Source organism: Panulirus ornatus, chromosome 12 (assembly GCF_036320965.1).
Source record: "Panulirus ornatus isolate Po-2019 chromosome 12, ASM3632096v1, whole genome shotgun sequence".
NCBI lineage: Eukaryota > Metazoa > Arthropoda > Malacostraca > Decapoda > Palinuridae > Panulirus > Panulirus ornatus.
Genome location: NC_092235.1, coordinates 24,138,728 through 24,160,578, shown reverse-complemented (window position 1 = coordinate 24,160,578; position 21,851 = coordinate 24,138,728). Strand labels below are relative to the sequence as shown.

General features: G+C 42.7%; 1 protein-coding gene and 1 long non-coding RNA gene across 2 annotated transcripts in view; one reads left to right on the top strand and one right to left on the bottom strand.

Moving 5' to 3' along the window:
• Positions 1–21,851, bottom strand: part of nkd (naked cuticle) — a 64,641-nt gene that overhangs the window by 6,337 nt on the left and 36,453 nt on the right. Inside the window, exons 2-3 of the mRNA XM_071667508.1 lie at positions 14,316–14,488; positions 49–150 (exon numbers count right to left, since the gene is read on the bottom strand). Of these exons, the coding sequence (XP_071523609.1) occupies positions 49–150; positions 14,316–14,488 (275 nt within the window). The remainder of the gene's footprint in view (positions 1–48; positions 151–14,315; positions 14,489–21,851) is intronic.
• LOC139751870 (uncharacterized) overlaps positions 1,617–21,851 on the top strand; it is a 93,039-nt gene continuing 72,804 nt past the window's right edge. Inside the window, exon 1 of the long non-coding RNA XR_011713441.1 lies at positions 1,617–2,045. This is a non-coding gene — a long non-coding RNA (uncharacterized lncRNA). The remainder of the gene's footprint in view (positions 2,046–21,851) is intronic.

Here is a 21,851-nt window from a genome sequence, read left to right as displayed (position 1 = left end):
AACTTGGGAAGACCTGAGGAAACAGCGAGGACGGACATATAAACTTACATCTTTGGTGACTTTGCCATGACCATCAAAGTCATAAAGGGTGAAGGAAAACTCTTGGCGATCAGCTTCACCCGCAGCCACACTGACATCACATGACACCTCCTGAAACAGTGTTAACTTGGTAAATGGGAGAAAACAACTAAATTTTCAATTTTGTAAATGCTTAAAGAAATAACATCCAAGAACAGTGCTATTGTAAATACTTCAACTTTAATTAAAGTGTATTTAGCATTTGCAGGTTACTAGTCTGTTTTGTGACAATAGAAATCTAAGAAAAAATGCTGTATATAGAAAACAGACTGCACACTTGTTTTTGAACTGCTGGAGTAAGTTCCACTACCATAAATCTATGAAGAAAAGATTTTGGTCTTAGAGCTAGAAAAAAAATTCTATAAATGTTTTAAATGAAAATGAACCAATAAGCCTACTTTGTAATTAATGAAGTGTGTTAGAAGCATATTCCAATTCAAAATATAGACACCCTTACACAGCAGTGGAAAACATTCATTTTCTGTGGATCTGGTGCAGATGAAATGTATGATGGATAAAAATGTGTATGGAGTTTCTCCATAGTCTTGCTAATCTGGCCTTATACATACCTTATCTTACTTTAAACCTTTCACTGCAGTAGTCCTAATGTCATGGGACACAGCCAGGTATTCTCAGTAAGTAATAAAAATGTTAGCTTGAGGATAATAAAAAGTGTTTGAGAGGGCCAAAAAGGGTGGGCTGAAATGGTCTGTACATGAATAAGGTGAGATTAATATAAAGGATACATGTGCCAGAAGTGAAGGCAATAAGGAAAAGGGGTATTTATAGACTTCACTAGGCTTTCGACTAGATGAACCGTAAAATTATCGTAAAGTTGTCCACCTGGGACCACGAGGGTGTTTGTTTTCGTGGCTGGCAGGCTTTCTGAATGGGTAAAATTGTTTCCTTAATTGGTGAACTCTAATGCCGGCTCAAAGCCATTTGTGCTTCACCCTTAACAGCGCTAGGCTATGGGCCTGGCTAATAGGAAATAACTATTCGAATACTACATACACGAATTCCCTTCGTCTCACGTAAGTGAGCAACGGGGTCTACACTGGCTATTTCCCAACAGGCGCATATAGCCAGTAGGCCACTGGCAAGGTCAACTCTATCGCAATGTTTTCAGAGGCTCTTACCTAAATATTCCCTCCAAATTCTATTACCCAATGTTTTACCTATTATCCGAAATGACTACTGATAATACTCCCAGCTAATGTTCCTACTTACTACTACCTAATGTTATAGTCTAATGTACGATGTGCGAAAGGATGTTGTAGGGTAAATGCGTATCCATAAAATTGATAAAAGTGTAGATAGGAACTGATGAAACTTACAAAAGCATCTGAAGTTTACTGAAAACCGTAACTTGAGCATTTTTTGTGCAGGTAGTTTATTGGATGCTGATGGAATTTATAAGGTTTCGAAACAAACACGGATTGAGTTATATCCAGAAATTATAATGACGTATATTTCAATCATTTCTTGAACTTTTAGTGCATTTCTATAAATTTCGATTTTCCTGAGTCGAATATTCTTGTTTTAAATTGTCATTGTGACGTCATAAGTATAAAGTTTTTTTCGAACTATATTTAAAAGAAACTTCGCTGCTATTATATCTTTATTGATAATCAAAATGTTGGATTATTTGAGTATCATTTATTGTCATTCTTAAGAAATGCAAAATAATTTGATCATGTTCATTTTTGGCGCAATTTGCATCATTCCAACTAAGAACTCCCTTTGGTATTATCGCTAGTGGACGAGCTCGGATATTTATCACTCTCTACAACGCCACTGCTCTCTGCCTGTGTTTCTTTTGGAGCTTATATTAATTACTCCAACGTGTACTTGTGTTCAGTGCCACTATGTGACTGACTAACTTCGTAAACCATGAAATTTTGATGCAACAAGACTGACCAGGCGGTGACGTCACGAGCTTTCGTTTTCCTACCATTCTTGATTAGGTAAGACCATTTGAGTATTCTTAAGCTAGGCTTTCCTAGCGTAGGCCTATGTAAACTGGAATTGGCTGGGTTAGTTATATGTTATTTGCCCCTTTTTAGACCCTGAATTTACCTTATCTTCAGAGCCCTGCCCACTTTGTATGTACGTACTCATCTCACTTTAAGTACCAGTATTGGATTTTCCTCTAAATCATCGTTATGCCATGTACGGACACCATTTCAATGCGTTTTATCAAAATCCATAAGAATTTTTGAAAAGATCTCAAGTTTTTGTCAATACGATTATCTAGCGCGTGATTTTCAAATTGATATTCAACTTCCCGTGCTCAGAAACCGTATTTCTCCATACTTCATACAATCCTCATACGCCTCGAGCTAGAGGCGGCCTATTCAAATAATGATTGATTACCAGCCCGTCACTGAATAAAAAAAAAAAAAAAGGTTTAGGAAGAGCATACTTAAGTAGGGTACCCGGGTATTTTAATTTAGAGCCAACATAGCTAGGATACCCGGGTGTTGACATATACATTGTTTTATGGTTTAAGAATACAGTGGCAGTTACAGAGCGCTATTTGGAGCATTGTGTTTTTGAAATCGATATTATGGCGTTTAGGGTTTTGTATATAATTTAACCTAACCTAACCTTCCTTGGAGTGCTGAAAAAATAAAACTTTTAACGTTACGTATTCCGGCTTCATAAGTTATTACGTAAGTACCCCGACAAAATTACCGTGACATATGCCCCCCACCTGCAGTGAATAGGTCAAAGAATTACGTTAACTTATGAATCTAAAGTTACTTATACAAGTAAATATTTACTTTACCACCGTATTAGTTGGATATTTTTGTGCATTACCAAAATGAATTATTACATACCACCGTATTAGATATTTTTGTGCATTACCAAAATGAATTATTACACACCACCGTATTAGATATTCTTGTGCATTACCAAAATGAATTATTACTTCATTTTGTATTTTAGCAGTTAATCAGACAAGTGGAATGGGCTCTGAACAGAAATGTAGCATTAACATATATATGTGTTAAGGAAAAGAAAAACAAGACATTTAATGTAACTTACCTAACTCGAGTACTTTATCATGAATCAGATGTCACCTTGATTTACGTGGGTTCGTTCCTAGATCTGTCATCTAAACATCCATGGTGTTTATGAAATTTATATTTGAAGAATGAGTAGAATCTAGATGTTTGCTTATTAGAGGTAACTGGGACATTCTCAGAAGTATTCAAGCAGTTAACTTTCGGCTGTCGTTCGTATAATTCACATAAAGTCTGATGACGTTATTTTTGTCGGTCTTTTATTCTGTACCCGAATTTTTGAAGTAATAACAGTTTACTAGGAATTCATATCTTTACGCAAGAAAATTACAGGTTTCAGGTGTTTTTTATGTGTAGCATTATAGGTGAGAAACTGGTTTTTCATTCTTATTCTTTTTAATTTTACTTATATAACAATCAGCACCCAGCTCTCACTGAGCCATGGCCTCTGGTCAGGTCAAAGACCAGTGAAGGTCAAGGATGTAGTGAGGCTGGCCTTTGACCTGCCTTGGTGAGTTAAGTCAAAAGGCAAGTTAGGTCGAGAGTTTAGATAAAAACATATAACGAAGATGAGTTTGGGTCAGGTCAAAGACCAGGGTGTAGTCAAGATAGAAACTGAGTCCTTGACTGGTTTTTGTGGCAATCCTCTCAAATGACAAGGTTCTGCAGTAGTGTTCATACTTTGCTTCCGCTAAAGATCTTTCTTGTTTTGAAATGATTATGAAATCACTTTGAGAATTTCAAGGAGGATCGTGACTATAAATTTGGCAGTCACCAGCTGGAATAAACAAAAGGGAGACTCGGGTCTCATTACAGAGGTCGATAATCACTGTCGTAAGCATTAGTCATGGTAGCTACGGTGTTCCCGTTGCTACCGCGTGTAGCGAGAATACTCCTGGGCAAGAAAACATTGCGTAAGCCCAGAAACAACGTAGGTAAGACAATGAACAAAGCAGGCATAGTTTGAACACAGCGCTGTCAATTACCATTTAGAATATTGTGTCCATTACCACAACTGGAAAGTATTTAATAACCCTAACCGATTTTTTTGGCTGAGCTAACACATTAAATAGAACAGTGTAAAAGTTAAAGTGTTTTCGTAAAAGTTGCAATTTCAAATTCTGTGCAGCAAGGTCGTAAATTCCACTGGAGATGCAGCAGACCAAATGCCCGGTCAGCACCGACTTAATTTAGGTCGAGAGTATATATATATATATATATATATATATATATATATATATATATATATATATAATCCCATCGAGTTCACTTGGAGGGAAGTAAAACGCTGTATGACATGTAACACTAATATACAAATGATGTTTTAGTATGTACCACTCGTGTGGGCATCACACACCACCATAGGAAGAACTCAATTTATCACTAATTATCGATGTAAAGGGAGTACATGGGGTCCGACATCTTCCTCGACATAAAAACTGCACTTCTAATCGCTATTAATACACCAAGTTAAGTCATTCATATCAGTACCAGAAACTAGTTTACAAATGTAGAGTAACCGAGAATTATAAATTAATAATAACTCCATGATATGATAATTTCAATGTTTGACCTTACGTGTAATACAACTATTATAAAAGTAAATTACGCTATTGTATCCACACAACGGCATAGTTCCCTCCCCACAAGTGGTTCTTTCAGTGGAGGTTCCCGCCGTTGGCTGTGTGGTGGCGCGTGAGTCGTACACACGCGCGCGCACACACACACACACACAACGGATGCACTGGATTTACTATACTCAGACGCTTCTTTACGAAAAATTCGTTCAACGTATAAATTTGAAAATCACATTTTATGGACACCTGATTGATCAACTGTATCTAAATGATGTACTATCTTCAGTGCATCCAACCTTGTGAAATTTCACTTAAACCACATCGGTACGGCCGGGAACGCGCACTCCATTCATTCAGTATTGTATTTGTAAGAAAGAAATCGCAGATATATTTTCCAATGTTAGAAATATGAATGTAAGTGGCCCCTGTCCGTGCTGCCAATAGCATTTGTAGTTTGGAGTTTACCTTTTAGTCGCAAGGACTTGTATAACTTAGTATTATTGGTGGTATCAGAAGTGGAGTAGAGGCTATTGGTGAATGAAAAAATAAGTAATATAAATGCGTGTTCAACTGTTTGGTGAAGCATTCAGTGGGAGAGACATTGGTACCGATGGCGGGTTAGTATTTAATTTTTTTTTTTTTTTTGCGTAAGTGAGGAATGAGACCCGCACACATCCCCCATGAATGAGAACCCCTCACCATCCAGGCCATCACATGTAAGGCGAGCTAGAACTACGAACTTGGAGGGGGGAATGTGGGGGTGGGGGGGGGGGGTATGACTGCATGGCGCTTATCACTGGTCCATCACGGAACATAGAGGTCGACCATATATATACCCCCGTGACCACCCGGGAAGTACAAGGAGAGAATGAAGAATGGTACTGCTCTCTCACTGCCTCCACACCCCTCCTCCCCCATACCCCCCCCCCCCCTGTCCTCCTCTTTTCCCCATTTACCCAACCACCGCCCCCCCCCCCCCCCCCCCGGTCGTTGAGACTGGGACCTTAGGACGCCAGTCTGATTACAGACAACTTGCTACAAGGAGAACACATAAGGACCCCGTCATGGGAAACTCGTTCTTACGCCGGGGGTTAATGGGATCGATCTCCGGTCGGCACGGTCCTGACGACCACCCGTTGAAAGAGAGGCGGGGGAGATTGGGCCTTGTTCCCTCCTGGCCTAAGGCGGGTTGTGCGGCGGGATGGTTGAGACTGGTGTGGCGGGCGGCGAGACGCAAGCCAGTGTAGACCTTACGTCCGGGCGACGCTGGCGGGGCGGGCACCCGACACGCACCTCCCTATTATAAGGTTCGGCGGTTTTTAATTTTGTATGCACAGAGCGGTGTATATTTAGTCCACATTTTAACAGCGGGAATAATTGCATTTCTAACAGAAGCTAATGCCCTGGAGGGACTACGTGTGGTCACAGCAATGACACCACACCGTCGCCGACACACACACACACACACACACACAAAAAAAAAACGCCAATAAAGTCTACGCTGTAGCACAGTCCTGCTGGACCATCTCGCTTATTCATGCTGCCAAAGATGAGCTATCTGTGCAGTCTGTGTCATCTGTGTGTAGTTTGTCTCTTGTTTCTGTGTTTGTTCATTTGACTTACACGTTTCAGTAGAGGATTAGGTTGTTCCTGTCTTCTGATCTCTGTTGTATTTGAGCGTTGTGGGTCTTGTTTATTGATTCCTCTTGTTTACCTTCTATGTATGTACATTTGATATAACTGATCCTATTTTTCTATGTAAGTTCATTGATGTCTCTGCATGTCTTTATCCGTGTGAATGGTCTACATAGAAAAGGAAGTGTGTGTGTGTGTGTGTGTGTGTGTGTGTGTGTGTGTGTGTGTGATTAAAACTTCCCTCTGGGTTACCTAGTTTTTAAACCCCCGTAAACAAATTACTGGGGGGGGGGGGGGGCGGTATTCTGTATTCTTCCGAACATAGGTGTGTGTGTGTGTTTGTGTGTTGTGTGTGTGTGTTGTTTGTGTTGTGTGTGTGTGTGTGTGTGTGTGTGTGTGTGTGTGTGTGTGTGTGTGTGTGGATTATTCTTGCACATAGCCATGTACCCTTCACCCATGACATCACTAAACTGCTTCATCATTTGAAAATTTAATCAAAATTAGCATAAGATTAGTAGGAGTAAGCCCCCAGGCTATCTAGAGCATTACTCAGTCTTTCAATCCCAGATGACGCGAAAACACGCGACTGCAATGCTCGTTCACACTCGCTCAGTGAGTCGGTCACTCCCCACAACTGAGATTATTGAATAAGGGAATAACCTTCATGCATCAAGTGAAATATAGCTTAACAATATCACAGAAGACAGCGCACCACAGTAGAGAGATAATGAGGTAAAACGAAAGCTACGATATGATATTTACACTGGGGCAGCACGAGTACCTACGGAAACGAATTTACACACAAAGCACCGGATCATTAGGCCTTGAAGTGGAAGGTGACAAGGCAATGAGTTCGATGTTCGATGGGAATACGGCTACCGCGCTACTCGAACAAGCCCGTCCACGCTGGAGCCTAGCCAGCAACGGATCCCGACGTTAGACTCATGCCCGTAATCGTCCACTCTGTCTCCACCAAAGGGACATAAATTTCACTCTTGGGTCTCAAAGGTGAATGACTGCGACACCTTAAAATGACATCCTCCACTCAGCCTTTGATGTCGAGCGGGTCTGGTCGCTCTCCGAGGTCCTTGTAAGGAATGTGATCGCATATATTTTAAGGTAATCCTTCCCCCCAAAAAAAGAGTTTGAAGATTACAACGCAAAGCACTTTGTTCTTTTAGAATCCAAGGTCGTGTGGGTTGTGTATTTCGTGTGCACCGCGATGGTGTTTTAAAGAGTTCGTGAGTAACGCAAGGGTAGATTAAGAGTTCGTGAGCATGGTGATGGTTGATTAAAGACTTGGTGTGCGAGGCGATGGTGAGTTCAAGAGTTCGTGACCAGTGCAATTATGGGCTCAAGAGTTTGTGAGCAACGTGGGTTCGAGAGTGTCGGCTGCGCGCACTGGTGGTTTCAAGAGGTCGTAAGCAACTCAGTTATAGTTTAAAGTAGAGTTCTAAAGCAACGCACTGATGGGTTTGTGTCTGAGCAAGACAGTGGTGGTTTCAAGTGTTCGTGTGCAATGTAGTGGCGGGCGGGTTCGTTTACAACCCTGTAACAATGTGACGGGTTGAGAAGTTCGTAAAAAGACAATAGGATGAGGTGAAAGTGCACAAGATACACTATAACGGGCTAAAACGTTCATGAGAAACGCCGTCATGCGTTGAGAAACAACTCTCAAAATGGTGGTAGTGGTCATTATTCCGTGCGTTTTCCCCACATTCGTCCGTTAAAATGACCACAAATATACGATCAGGATATTCTTCCTTAGCAAAATAAAAATATATCAATGTATCGTAACCTAACCTAAGCTTTACGTAACAAGGTAACCTAACGTAACCTACCGTAACCTTTTTTAAACTTAAATGTTTTTAAGAAAATCCAGAAAACCACATCCTTAGATTCTCTAAAGCAACGCTAATGAGCAACGCCGTGGTATCTTGTAAAATTCTTGGGCATTGATTGTAGGGCTAAACGATTCGTAAACAATAGCTTGATAGGTCAGAGGATAAACCTAAGCTGTTATGAATCAGTGACTTAAATAACAGCAGTGTAGGTGAGATAGTCTTTAAACAACGCACTCCAGGAAGGTAAATTTTATTTGCAAAGCATCCGATATGCAGGAAGAGGCATTGTGTATGCTGGGTGATCATTCTGTATGCTGAGTAGGGCTTTCTGTACGATAGAGGAAGCATTCGCTATATGCCGGGCAATGTCTTACGAATGTGCAAAATTTTTTACAACTGAAATAACGGGACCTAGGTTCAAGGTTTTGGTGAGGTGGTCGTTCACCACATGAGTTTTGTTGATTGAAAAATCGTGATGTGTATTGTGTTAGGTTTGAATATTGTATTCAATACGAAGTTCGTCAGGACCGCTATTGTTAGACGTGTAAATACTGTTGTGGAAAACAACAGATTGGTTGGAAACTTCTCTCGCAGAATCCCCCCCATGTGAAAAATTCATGTAATCTTCGAACACACACGCACAGGAGGAAATAGAAATGAAACTGAAAGTCTTACGCAGCACAGAAAAATCTTGTTCTGGAGTGAGAATGTGACGCCCCTTCCCCCCCCCCAAAAAAAAAAAACTTGGGCAGGTGGGGATGCAGTGCGGCCGATTCTAACTTCCACCAACCCGTATGCGGCTCGCCCAGCCAGCCAGGCATGGTGGGGCCCCGCACTGCTGACTCACCCAGTCCAGGGGCACAGGACGTAACCAGTGACCGCCGTTCACTGGCAGTGAAAAACGGGACTCGATCCGCGCAGATACCAGGCGTCACTTAGTTTACTTTACGGAGCAGCTCCGTTGTCGCCACAAATCTTGTTAGGAACGATCGCGGCGAACGATTGGGCTGTCTCATGGGAATGCTCGGGTAAGACCCGGCGCTTCGACTCGTTTCGGACGATCTTGCTGGAAATACGAGGGATGCGTTTCCGCGAGGTTAATTAATTTACAGTTTTAGGGGTTAGCGTTTGGGAGTGGGCCGACGCTTGTGATACGGGTCGCTGCAGCAAGGGTACCCCTTAAGAGGTTACGCGTTAGTTTCTGTCTGGAAGGGCTGCGGATCAGAGTGTGCTGGCGAGTGTACGCGGAGAGATTCTCGCGAAGATGGCTGATTTGGATGAGCCTTCCCACAAGGCTAGATGGTTTACGAGCGAGTGTTAACGGCTTAGCATTCCGACAAGAAGAGTCAGCTTCACGGATGAATGTTTCCACGACGCTAGGTTGTTTATAGCCGTTTCGGGGCTCCTACAAGTCTTACTAGTTTACTAAGTGAGCGTTTAATTGAAGCAAAGTTGTTTACAGGTGAATAAATCTACAAAACTAACTGATTTACGAACGTGTTTACAGATGAACATATCTAGAAAGATTATTCGTTTACAAACGTGTTTACAAGGTGAACATATCTAGAAAGATTACACGTTTACAAACGTGTTTACCGGTGAACATATACAGAAAGCTAACTGATTTACGAACGTGTTTGGAGGTGAACATATCGAGAAAGCTAATTCGTTTACGAACGTGTTTACAGGTGAATATACATAGAAAGCTTACTCGTCTGCGTGAGACTAGACGAAACCAGTTCTAAGGGTGTTCAGTTTAGCATGGTACAAAAATAGGCTAGTTGATCGACAGCTTCAGGACTAGGTAACTGACATGTCTCTTGAGTCACTACTTACTCTGGAAACGTACAATAATGTGATATATTTAATCACTTATTAGTTCAGTTGATGCCTTCTGTTTGCATGAAGTTAAAGATTGTTAACAGCTGCTGCACAGAAATTATTTAAAGCATTTGTAAAGTAAAGCGTTTATTGCAGGTGCGTCATAACAATTAATGTGAATTGTATTTCTTTACGGGTTTAACAAGGTCTAGTAAACAGGTAAACTTTAAGCCAAGTTTACGAGTGTACAGTTCAACGAGGCTCATTAGCTTACCGCTGCTAATTTGCGACTGCGCATTTCAGTAGAACATTTTAACAAGGCAAACCACTTTGCATTTTCACAAAGGTGGTTTGTTTATAAATAGATACCCTACAGATGACTTATCTATGAAATTCTCCCTTGTACGCTTGGTTTAGCCAGACTGCGCTTATTATTGAAATGAGAGTGAAATAGCTGTATATAGCTAGAGATACGTGTACCCAATTAGGAATTGCAAAAAAAAAAAAATCTAAATGTTTATATATACTTGAATTTGGAATGCACACCTACAAAATTAAAACATAATTATACGAATATTACAAATATGCTTGCTGCAACTAGGATACATATAATCATCAGCAAACTTTCAGAACACTTTCACTTGACTCTATAGTAAGCTTTAAACATACGCCAGACAGCGCGGTTCAGTTTTGTCAGTCAGTCGCCAGTGTTTAGGATGTTGCCATACCATAGACACTTATTTCAACCACTTGCTACTAATTTTATCTTTTTCATCTAGCGCTCTGTCATATCAAGATGAAAGCTGCATAATAAGTCTGTATACCAGATGCCTCTCGGTTTTAAGACTCAATAAACAAAGAATGAAAGGCAAGATTTGCAGAGGTTTGAAGATGGATCAACGTTTACTGGGAAGGTGTTGCCATCGAAGGTCCCCATGACCTATACTTATTGTTAGCAAGAAATAATCACGAAAACATATTTTTAAACGATAAGATACCTGAAATTGTTCAGACTACCCATTTTTTTTTCTCCATCAAGTAAATGAGTCCGACGAAATAAAAACGGTTGTAAGCTTATGTAATGAATCAACTCTGTAATATCTGTTATAATTATCTGCCCGCTGGGGTCCGACAAAGACCCTTTGTGACCTCTGTAATCCTTTTGCACTACCGCTCGCAGCATGAGTATAGCCACCACAATAAATACGCCGCTGTTAGCGATAAAACTGCAAACGATCCAATCAAAAACATGATGATGCTAAGACTATAAAAAGGGGTAATGGGAAAAATAATAAAGCGGGGAAGAAAAAAGGGAGTAGAGAAAATATGTTTTGAAAATAAAAAAATTGCACTTCAGTCACCTTAAAGGAAGGAAAACGTTTTAAGGAAGTAAAAGTGTTGTGTTAAAAGCTAGCTAACTTAAACTAGGACCTGGCAATACTTAAACTGGAAGCAGGCAATTGTGGAAACCATATAAAAAAAAAGTTTGAGATAAATATCACAGAGGTAAGAGATAACGTTACATTTAATGCATAATAACTCGCAATTTATACCACCTGACGACGGATACGCGAGAGCGTCACGGAAACTATAAGTATTCAGGCACTTAAGAATGCAGTCAAGTGATTGCATTTCAAGATACCATTAGTAAACCCGCAGCGGTCGGGTGGGGTAAATGTGTTATGGGAAGAGTTTTACACTTTTTTTTACCGTAGTCCCTTAACCCTATATATAGCTGCCATGTTTTAACCTTATTTACACACACACACACACACACACACACACACACACATTATTACATTAGATATCCATTCATCGACCAGTGCCAAAGGGGAGGATGAACATCTCTGTTGCCTGTGAGCAGGTTTGCTGCGCCCCGTCCGGGACTCGAACTTGGGCCCGTTAGATTGGTGGATCGCAACGCAAACCATTTTATGTTTCGTAGGCTCGTGTGTGTGTGTGTGTGTGTGTGTGTGTGTGTGTGTGTGTGTGTGTGTCAAGCACCAATCCCCTGTGGATGCATAGCCGGGTCGCATGTCTATACAGCCTATGTCCGAAGACACGCAGCGTGTCCCTAGGCAGGAAGAATGTCCCTGGACGGGCAACACGTCCCTGACCAAGGAGGAGGGGGTTGTTGGGGTGGGGTGGGGGTGATCACGTCATTCCACTATCTCTGGTTATCACGTCCCTGATGACTTAATCATCACAACCAACCAACTTATCTGCCTCAATGAATGGCGGCTCCACTTTAACGATAGGGCGCCGCCTCGAGTTAAGGCTCCTTGTGCCGATTGGTCACGCACTCCATCACTGCCAACACACTTCATGGCCATCACGCACTCCATCACTGCTAACGCACTTCATGGCCATCACGTGCTCCATCACTGCCAACACACTTCATGGCCATCACGCACTCCATCACTGCCAACACACTTCATGGCCATCACGCACTCCATCACTGCCAACGCACTTCATGGCCATCACGCGCTCCATCACTGCCAACGCACTTCATGGCCATCACGCGCTCCATCACTACCAACGCACTTCGTGGCGATCACGCTTTCCATCACTACCAACGCACTTCGTGACGATCACGCTTTCCATCACTGTCAACGCACTTCATGGCCATCACGCCCTTCATGGTCATCACAAGCATCATAACTGCCAACGCACTTCATGGCCATCACGCCCTTCATGGTCATCACAAGCATCATAACTGCCAACGCACTTCATGGCCATCACGCACTCCATCCCTGTCATAAACTCTACTGCCACCTCGCACTTCATGGCCATCACGCACTCCATGGTGTCCTGCACTTCATCAGTGTCACGCATCTTATGTCTATCAAGCACTCAGCCACCACACTCTAACGGTGCCACACATTCCCTTACGAGGCACTTCCGTCCCCGCCTTGATCCTCATAACCATCACGCACTCTTTGAGTACTACGCGCTCTCCATCAGTCACGCACTCTTTTATTACTCCACGCTTCCCATCACTATCATGCACGTTTATCCCCTCTACGCCTTCAACTAACACCGTATAAATTGGACCAACAAGGCTGTTTGTGGCCACTTCCGAAACGTTAAAACCCGGTAGATGAGAGTCATAGAATGAAATCAAGGATTCCCGGTACGGTATGCTATTAGTTTATCCAGAAAGTTGAATATGTTTAGTGTCAACTTACAATGTCTATGATCTCTAAGTACGACAGCAAGACTCCTGGTTATGATAGTGTGGCCATTACAACCCAGGGGTTCGTTCCTTCGTGTTCAAGGGTCGTACTGTGCTCAAAGGGGAAGTCAAATTGGTCTTTAATCGAAGGGCACTTGTCCCCACACCCCGTGTAGCGGCCTTCTGAAGTTACATGTGTCGTGTTACGTGTGTAGAAGGCCAGGTGTGTTAGTTACCATAAAGTATGGCAAGTGTACAGGCGATGGGCGTGGTACAGAGGCCATGTTGAGTGAAAGTGTGTGTGTGTGTGGGGGGGGGGGGGGGCTTGAGGGGAGGGGGTGCACGTGAAGTAAGTTGGTCAGGAGTTCCACTTTCTCCACCTGGGTAACCTCCCCCTCCCCTCCGACCTCTGGCTAACCTACGTAACTCGTCCCGCAAGAAACCTTTTTCCACCGCACATCCTCACAAAGCAACTCCACCACGACACAAAATCATATATATATATATATATATATATATATATATATATATATATATATATATATATATATATATATATATATATATGGTAAATTGCAAGTAGTGTCAAAAATGTGTTACAAGTGATACAAATTACGGGTTAACGTCCTGAGCACGTCGGTATAACACCTGAAACACGACGGTACGACCTTGGGTGTAGATAGCCTTGCCTTTAACCTTTCCCTCATGGGTCTGGTCACTTAAGGGCCCTCTCCCCTCTTCTGTACCTCACGGTACAGTGTACCCCAACTTTGCTGTACCCTGCAAATGAGCTACTTTCTCAGCTTACACATCAGAATGCGAACACTGGAGGCTACAGAAGTAAATAAACTATACTTTCGCAAGTCTCGTCACGAGTCGTATTGGTCGTTTGCTATACCAGTTCATTCCACGTTCCTTACATGTATCTTTGGATCTGATCATGTGTTTACACGCTGCAGTGTATGGCTAAGTGTACGTACTTGAATTAACAAAAACTTAGAACCCTAATTTTCCTTAGTTCTCACTGTTTACATGTGTTTCTGATTCGCCTCCTCTGAAATATTCGGGAGACACGAACAGACTATTCTCTAAATACTACCAAGAAATATCACAAAGGGGGAAAAAAAATATGACGCGGGAAAAATGGTTTGCTCACCTCGACATAAGCGCCGGACGCGACGCGGCTGCGGGAGTCGGCGGGACCCGGCTGGGTGTGGGGATGGTGGGGCGTTGGGGGTGTTGGGGTTGGGGGCAGCAGGAGCTCGTCTTCACAGGCTCGAACCAACGTCTCAGTGTCCGAGCGACTGCACCCGTCCTCCTGAGCTATCACTGTCAGGGAGAAAGAAAAAAAAAAGATGAATTAACTGGTTGTTCGGTGGCAGTATTTTAGAAGTTTGTAGTTGTTGTTTGGTAGAAGTGGTAGTAGCAATGATTATTATGATAAATATGATACAGGTAAGTTCTTACCGTCATAATGGCAGCACATAAGTGGAGAATTCTTTCCTCACACACACACACACACACACACACACACACACACACACACACACACATCCGACAACACACGTTCCTACTTCTACAGCACTATTTCCCTGTATAATTTACAGTTGAAGCCATTATCTACTATACTTCTGTATAAAACAAAACAGAAGTTCTTTATCTTGATTCCGAATGTGTAGTCTGAAAGGTCATTTTAATTTGCTCCGTGTAGCCGCGCGCGTCCAAAACCTAAGTTTTACGTCCGAGTTCAATATTCGGCCGTTGTAGGACGTTCCTTCGGTCATAAGACTTCGTATGCATGTCCATACCTATGAGCATTTCAGCATCCCACCAATAGCAGGACTCCCTGACCTCACGCCTCAGATGTTAATTTCATTATTGACAGTAAATTAACTATTAAGTAGATATTTGAGATGGTATAACGTTTTTTATCACTTGCATTTTGTATTTACGTGTTTTCACTCCATTTATATATTTACCAAGATATTTCATTCCACTTCAAGTGTATTAGTTGTAGTGGAAATATTAGGCAACTGCTTGTGACAGTTATGTAGATATTTGAGATGGTATAACGTTTTGTATCACGTGTATTTTGTATTTACGTGTTTTCACTCCATTTATATATTTCCCAAGATATTTTATTCCACTTCATGTATATTAGTTACAGTGGAAATATTAAGCAACTTGTGAGAGGTAACCTAACATGTATTCGGCAAAATTAATGTATTTAGCTCTTTCATAAATTGTTTTCGCGAACGTAGCTTTGTGATTTTTTTATACGCCAATCGGAAAATGGCATAAATGATACAGATGTGTCTTCAAGATTTATTGATTAAGGCTGGTCCCCTTGAGCATGAAGGTTAAACCCTTGAGCACGACGATACAACCCTTGAACACGAAGGTACAACCCTTGAACACGAAGGAACAACCCTTGAACACGACGGTACAAACTCCGAGCGCTGCACAACCCTTTGGTATGATGGCGTATTAACTTCACATGGCCCATTTAAAAAAGCGCCTCGTCAAAGGCCAGGTCATCAACCGTCTTGCTCAAGCGGCAAAATAACAGTACTTCCCTCATCTCATTCTGTTGTATCTAGTAGCCACTTGCCAACAAATGTTGGCTCCCTCTTCTTATCACCTCAGCCCCAGCAACCTTCTAATTTGTTATATACCTGGGCGACAAGGTGCACGGGCTCCAAGTGCGACACCTCCATCCCCCCAGCGCCAAGAACAGATGTACGAGAGAGAGAGAGAGAGAGAGAGAGAGAGAGAGAGAGAGAGAGAGAGAGAGAGAGAGAGGCAAGGACTAAGCCATACCGACGTTCCGTTCCCGCCTGGGCCGAGGAGCGTACGCCTGGCAGCGGGGAGGCCAGCTGCTCCCACGTGCTGCCTGCTTCATGACCCCCACATTGGGGCCGCATGAGCTACACCAAGGATAGCTTCAGAAAAATACCTTCAAGTTGTCTTTATACACCCGGAAAATACTGGGCGGAACCTCGTGAAGATCCTCAAAAGGCAAGACTGTCATGCTGTAAAGCTACTAAGATAATTCATTTCTTTAAACACGACTTCTCATAGCAACAAGTTCGAGATGAAAACTTGGCAACGAGATGTACGTCGGGAAAACGTGTCTAGTCAACAAATTTTGTGATACTATACAATTCGTCCAGGGAAACGTTTCTGGCTCTTGAAAGACTTCACGGGCTGGTGGCTTCAATCCTACCAAAGGAGATGGGATTTACTCAAATAAAAAAAAGAATGTTTCGAGCCTTACTCGTATGATGGGTGGGTAAATATAAGTACCACCTTGGCGAGGACGTGTGCCATAACTTTTTTGGTATTGTGAACGTGCGCTGAGACTCCTGGTGTGTCGCTTGGTTAAAAAGTAAATATTAGCTCTCAATGAGGAGCACGTTAACCCCCACGTGCACGAGTAAGCATTCATAGTGGGTCGTCCTGCGAGAGTTTGTGGCTGCCGTCTGTGAAATGATTATGTATACTTACAGGGACTGCGGGAAACAAGTCATCTTGGACAAATATATAAAATGTAATATATGAATATATACGTTAGTGCCAGGCATATCTTTTATGGTCTGACTCTGAAGAATAATTACAGATTAATATATTTTTTTTCACTTAGCTACTCACAATCCGTTATGAGGAGGTGGGTACGAACCAGCGTAACTCATCGCGCATCACACGTCTGGCAACAGTGGCCACCAAGGCGCCTAAAATCTGGCTGACTGTCGGCAGCACACGTCTTCTCGCTGGGCCGTGGGATCTCCACACACACGTCATGCTCATTTCATTACAGAGGTAAACATCGTCATGCAGGAGCCTAAACGAACCATCAGATTCACACTAGCATGAGTAGTGAGCACTGAAGGGTATTTCTTTGTCAATTTATTCGTTATCTCGTCTTTATTTTATCATTTGATACCTGGTTTTATTGAGGAATTATATAATTGATGACTTTGCTATCACAAGATAAAAACATCAATCCATAATACAAGTACCAACGAATGTTCTATATAATTATTATTATTATTATTATTATTATTATTATTATTTTATTATTATTTAGATTCCTTTTAAACGCGTTGTGTATTCAATTACGCTCCTCGTTGCCTTTTAGCCTCTCTTACATTTGCGAGGTAGCATTAAAAAAAATGGAGCCTTCGAGGGAAAATTCTTCTCTTGGCTAATTTTCATGCTTTTAGAAAGTGACAATAGAGGAGGGGAGGATTTCCAATCACCGATAATATGGTGATTGTTAAGAGGGGGGAGTATAGAAATGGATAGTTTTCGTGCTGGCATCAAAGCAGGACGCAGGAGACGAAAGTCTCGCCTGTTGCCAATGGTCACGAATTGGCCACTTAACGTCTTGACCACAACAGTAAGAGCGTAAAACCTGACGGCATGACCCCTGAATTACGACGGCATGACCTTTAGCCTACGATGCGACGACCCTTGAGCGCGACGATACGACCCTTCAAGCACGGCAGGTATGACCATTGAGCACAACGGGTCGTTTCTCAAAATAAGTGAATGGTCGCACTGTCGTGCTTAAGGGGTTAAGAGGTCACAGAATTCTGCTCTGTCATCACGGAATTACATACGTAATACAACGCCTCCTGTCTCATGACAGTATTGGTTCATCGAACTCGACCGTAAATGTTTTCATCGGTAAAGCTACAAACATTTACTTCGCCATAGTAACTGCAAGGCAAGCCAGGGAAACTGGGGGATGTTTAATTATTTATGATAAAAAAAATCACATAAAAGTGATGAACTGAAAAAGGTAAGGAATAATGGAAGCGGGAGTGAAAATATACGAAAAAATTTGGAGATACGTGGAAATGGAAGGTGGTAGGATGAAAGACAGGAGACGTGACGGGCGAGAGGGTTGACGGCCTAAAATATTCCAAGCAAGAACGGGACAAGTGATGCTAATTAAGATCTTTTTTTTTTTTTAAGGCGAGTTCGTCATGACCTGAAGGCATTTGCGTGTCACAAGTGAATGATTCGAGCATCTCGTCTTGCTTGATTCCCTCCCTCACACACACACACAATGAGGCCTCCCGTTGTGTGGTGGTGGCTAACCATGAGTCAGCGCGAGCGTGCATGGGTTCGAATCCCGGGCGCGGCATTGGGACCAGATCCATGGCGGCGGGTCTATAAATGGGCACCTGGCTTAGACTGGTGTGGCTGTGTGCACATACGAGTAAAGACATGGTACATATATACAAGGTTAAGAGACAAAGGCGACACGAGTGTAAAACTCTCTCCTCGTATCACACATTAAACCTATAAACACCCTCTCTCTCTCTCTCTCTCTCTCTCTCTCTCTCTCTCTCTCTCTCCTCTCTCTCTCTCTCTCTCTCTCTCTCTCTAGCCTGTCTTCAAAACCTTGGTCTTGTACATTTGCACCGATTCCTCTCATCGTTCAGAGCTGGGGCTGTGATTATCCGAAGCATTTGCAAAAACCATACCCAGCTAATAATTATGGACTGCACTAGCATGATACTTCTCCGCCTCCCACTAACATGACTTCACATCACACCCCCCTGTTTCATGAAGATGTATGACAATCCCTTCGCCTTTCGCTTAAACTACGATCCACTCTGAAATAAAGAGTCGGGTCCGTGAAAAACTGGAAAAATGTTCCAAGACGACCGGAATATTGGTCGCCTTACCGCTCCTTTCCTGGAAGTGGGGGGAGGGGGGAGCGACTCTCTCTCTCTCTCTCTCTCTCTCTCTCTCTCTCTCTCTCTCTCTCTCTCTCTCTCTCGAGTGTTGAAATGACACCGGGATACAGTGCGGACCGCCCACCTGCCTACAATGCCAACCCAACCTTCCCTCCTTCCCCTCCCCACCAAAAAAAGACAACTCGTTATACCCAAGATGACTTTTCCCCACTTCTGTAACCAACTGATATAAAAAAGAAAATTCATACGCATTCCACTGGAAATATTGGGACGACTGGAAAGAATTCATTATTGATTTTTCACCGTAAATACTACACCACTCAAAGAAATTCATAGATTTCCAGAGAGTTCCCCCCCAGAATATATTTTGACGCGGATGTCCATATTCGATCAAGTGTCACAAGGCAGAACTGGAGAAACCATTCAGATGTTATTAGACTAATGGTAGGAAAGTCCTGGGTTCCTCTGTCACTGGAAATGACTCAAAGAAGAAGGACTTGTGTCAGTGAAATCGTCTCATATGTGCACCCAACTCGCCTGTCTGTCAGTGCAATGCGCTCTCACTCATCAGTGGAAATGCAGGTGGATTATCCCGTTACAGCCCCAGATCAGCCACTGGAATGTCTGTTTGTCAGTGGGGCTGCGTGCGTCCCTTGATCGCCAATGAAACATCAAAGTCCCACTCTGTAACTGCTGCAACATTAACTCGCTGCCTGCCACTGGAAATGCCACTCCATTATCTCGCTGACTGCCACTGGGAATGCTACTCAATCAACTCGTTACCTGCCACTGAAAATGCCACTCCATTAATAGCTACTACCTGTTGCTAGAAATGTTAGTCCATTAACTCGCTATCTCTGCCACTGGGAATGCCACTCCACCAGCTCGCTACCTGCCACTGGAAAAAAAAAAAACTCCATTAACTCGCTTCCTGTCATTGGTATTACCACTGGAAGGGTTCGCTGTTGTCTCCCACAGTCATGGCGCCATGCCCGCTGAGGCATAGAAATGCGTACTGAACAAGGAGTGGTACACACTCCGGACAGAACATCATGGAACTATAGTTATTGTGGACAGAACATCAGAGAACTGTAGACAGCGTGGGCAGAACATCAGAGAACTGTAGACTGTGGACAGATCATCGAAGAACTGTAAACATCGTGGACAGAACCTCAGGACTGTAGACTGGACAGAACATCAGAGAACCGTAGACTGTGGACAGAACATCAGAGAACCGTAGACCGTGGACAGAACATCAGAGAACCGTAGACTGTGGACAGAACATCAGAGAACTGTAGACAGCGTGGACAGAACATCACGGAACTTTGGACAGTGTCGACAGAAAGACCATGAAGTAGGATTAGAAAGAAATACATCTCGGAAAACTTCAGACACTGCTGTGTACAGAGCATCACGGAACTTTTAAACACTGTGGCCAGAAGAACAAGGAGGATTGGACAGGGATACACCACGGAACTTCAGACGGCGTAGATTTGAGAGAGAGAGAGAGAGAGAGAGAGAGAGAGAGAGAGAGAGAGAGAGAGAGAGAGAGAGAGAGAGAGAGAGGTTCCATGACATCTGGCGGGACAGGCGAGGCGGAAGCATAGGACCGGCTCGACCGACCCAAAAATCATTTAGAAAAAGCCCACGTAAGCTTCTTGGACGAGGCGACTGAATTCCCCCCTCCCGGTTCCCCAACCTCCTCCTCTCCTGCCGCCGTCAGCGATATGTACGTCCGCATCGTAATTACGTTATTTTTTTCTTAAGTTGCTCAGCACTACATGTGTTTGCCCCTCTGCAAAAAAAAAGAAAAAAAAAAGATGTACAGAGCTTTGGAGAATTTGTTAACCACGAGTGGCCCCACATCAGATGTACAGATTTAATTTTATTTAAAGACAAAATGATTTTTTTTTTAAGTAATATGTTTTATGTTCATGAAGGGTCATTGTTGTGTCTACCATATAGTATTCTTCCCAAGCGCATCTTGATCGAAAACAAGAAATAAAAATGACCCCCCCACAAAAAAAAAATCCCCTAACATATGTCCCGCACGTCATTTTTTTCCCCCCACCCGTCACACTCTGGGATTATCCTCCCCTCCCCCCTTACAGTTCCCCCCTCCTCCCCTCTCCCCCCTCCATCTCCCCTCCTCCCGGAGGATATACCGTCAATATTGCGACGGCTCCAATAATAACTGCAGCTCGATGCCCGAGACTTTCTCAATAGTGGGGGATAGGTTCGGTGGTAGGGTGGAGGGGGGAAGGGGGATTTTTCAACAGTTTTCCTTTTCTTATTTTCCGCGGGTATCGCTCTACAATTTCCAGAATTTTCCAGCCACGTGGACGTGCCATTGTATTCGTTCGTGTATTTCTGTATGTGTTGGTCTGTATTTTTGTATCACTGTATTCTCGTGTGTGTGTGTGTGTGTGTATCACTGTATTCTCGTGTGTGTTTTATCACTGTATTCTCGTGTGTATATTTGTATCACTTTATTCTCGTGTATGTTTGTATCATTGTATTCTCGTGTGTATATTTGTATCACTGTATTCTCGAATGTGTTTTTGTATTATTGTATTCTCGTGTGTATGTTTGTATCACTGTATTCTCGTTTATATATTTGTATTACTGTACTCTCGTGTGTATGTATCATTGTATTCTCGTGTGTATGTTTGCATCACTGTATTCTCGTGTGTATGTTTGTATCTAGTCTCGTGTGTATGTTATCTGTATTCTCGTGTGTATGTATATATTTTTTGTCTCAGTCACTGTTTTATCGGGTTTGTGTATACGTGGTAAGGTTTATATATATATATATATATATATATATATATATATATATATATATATATATATATATATATATATATATATATATTATCCCTGGGGATAGGGGAGAAAGAATACTTCCCACGTATTCCCTGCGTGTCGTAGAAGGCGACTAAAAGGGAAGGGAGCGGGGGGCTGGAAATCCTCCCCTCTCA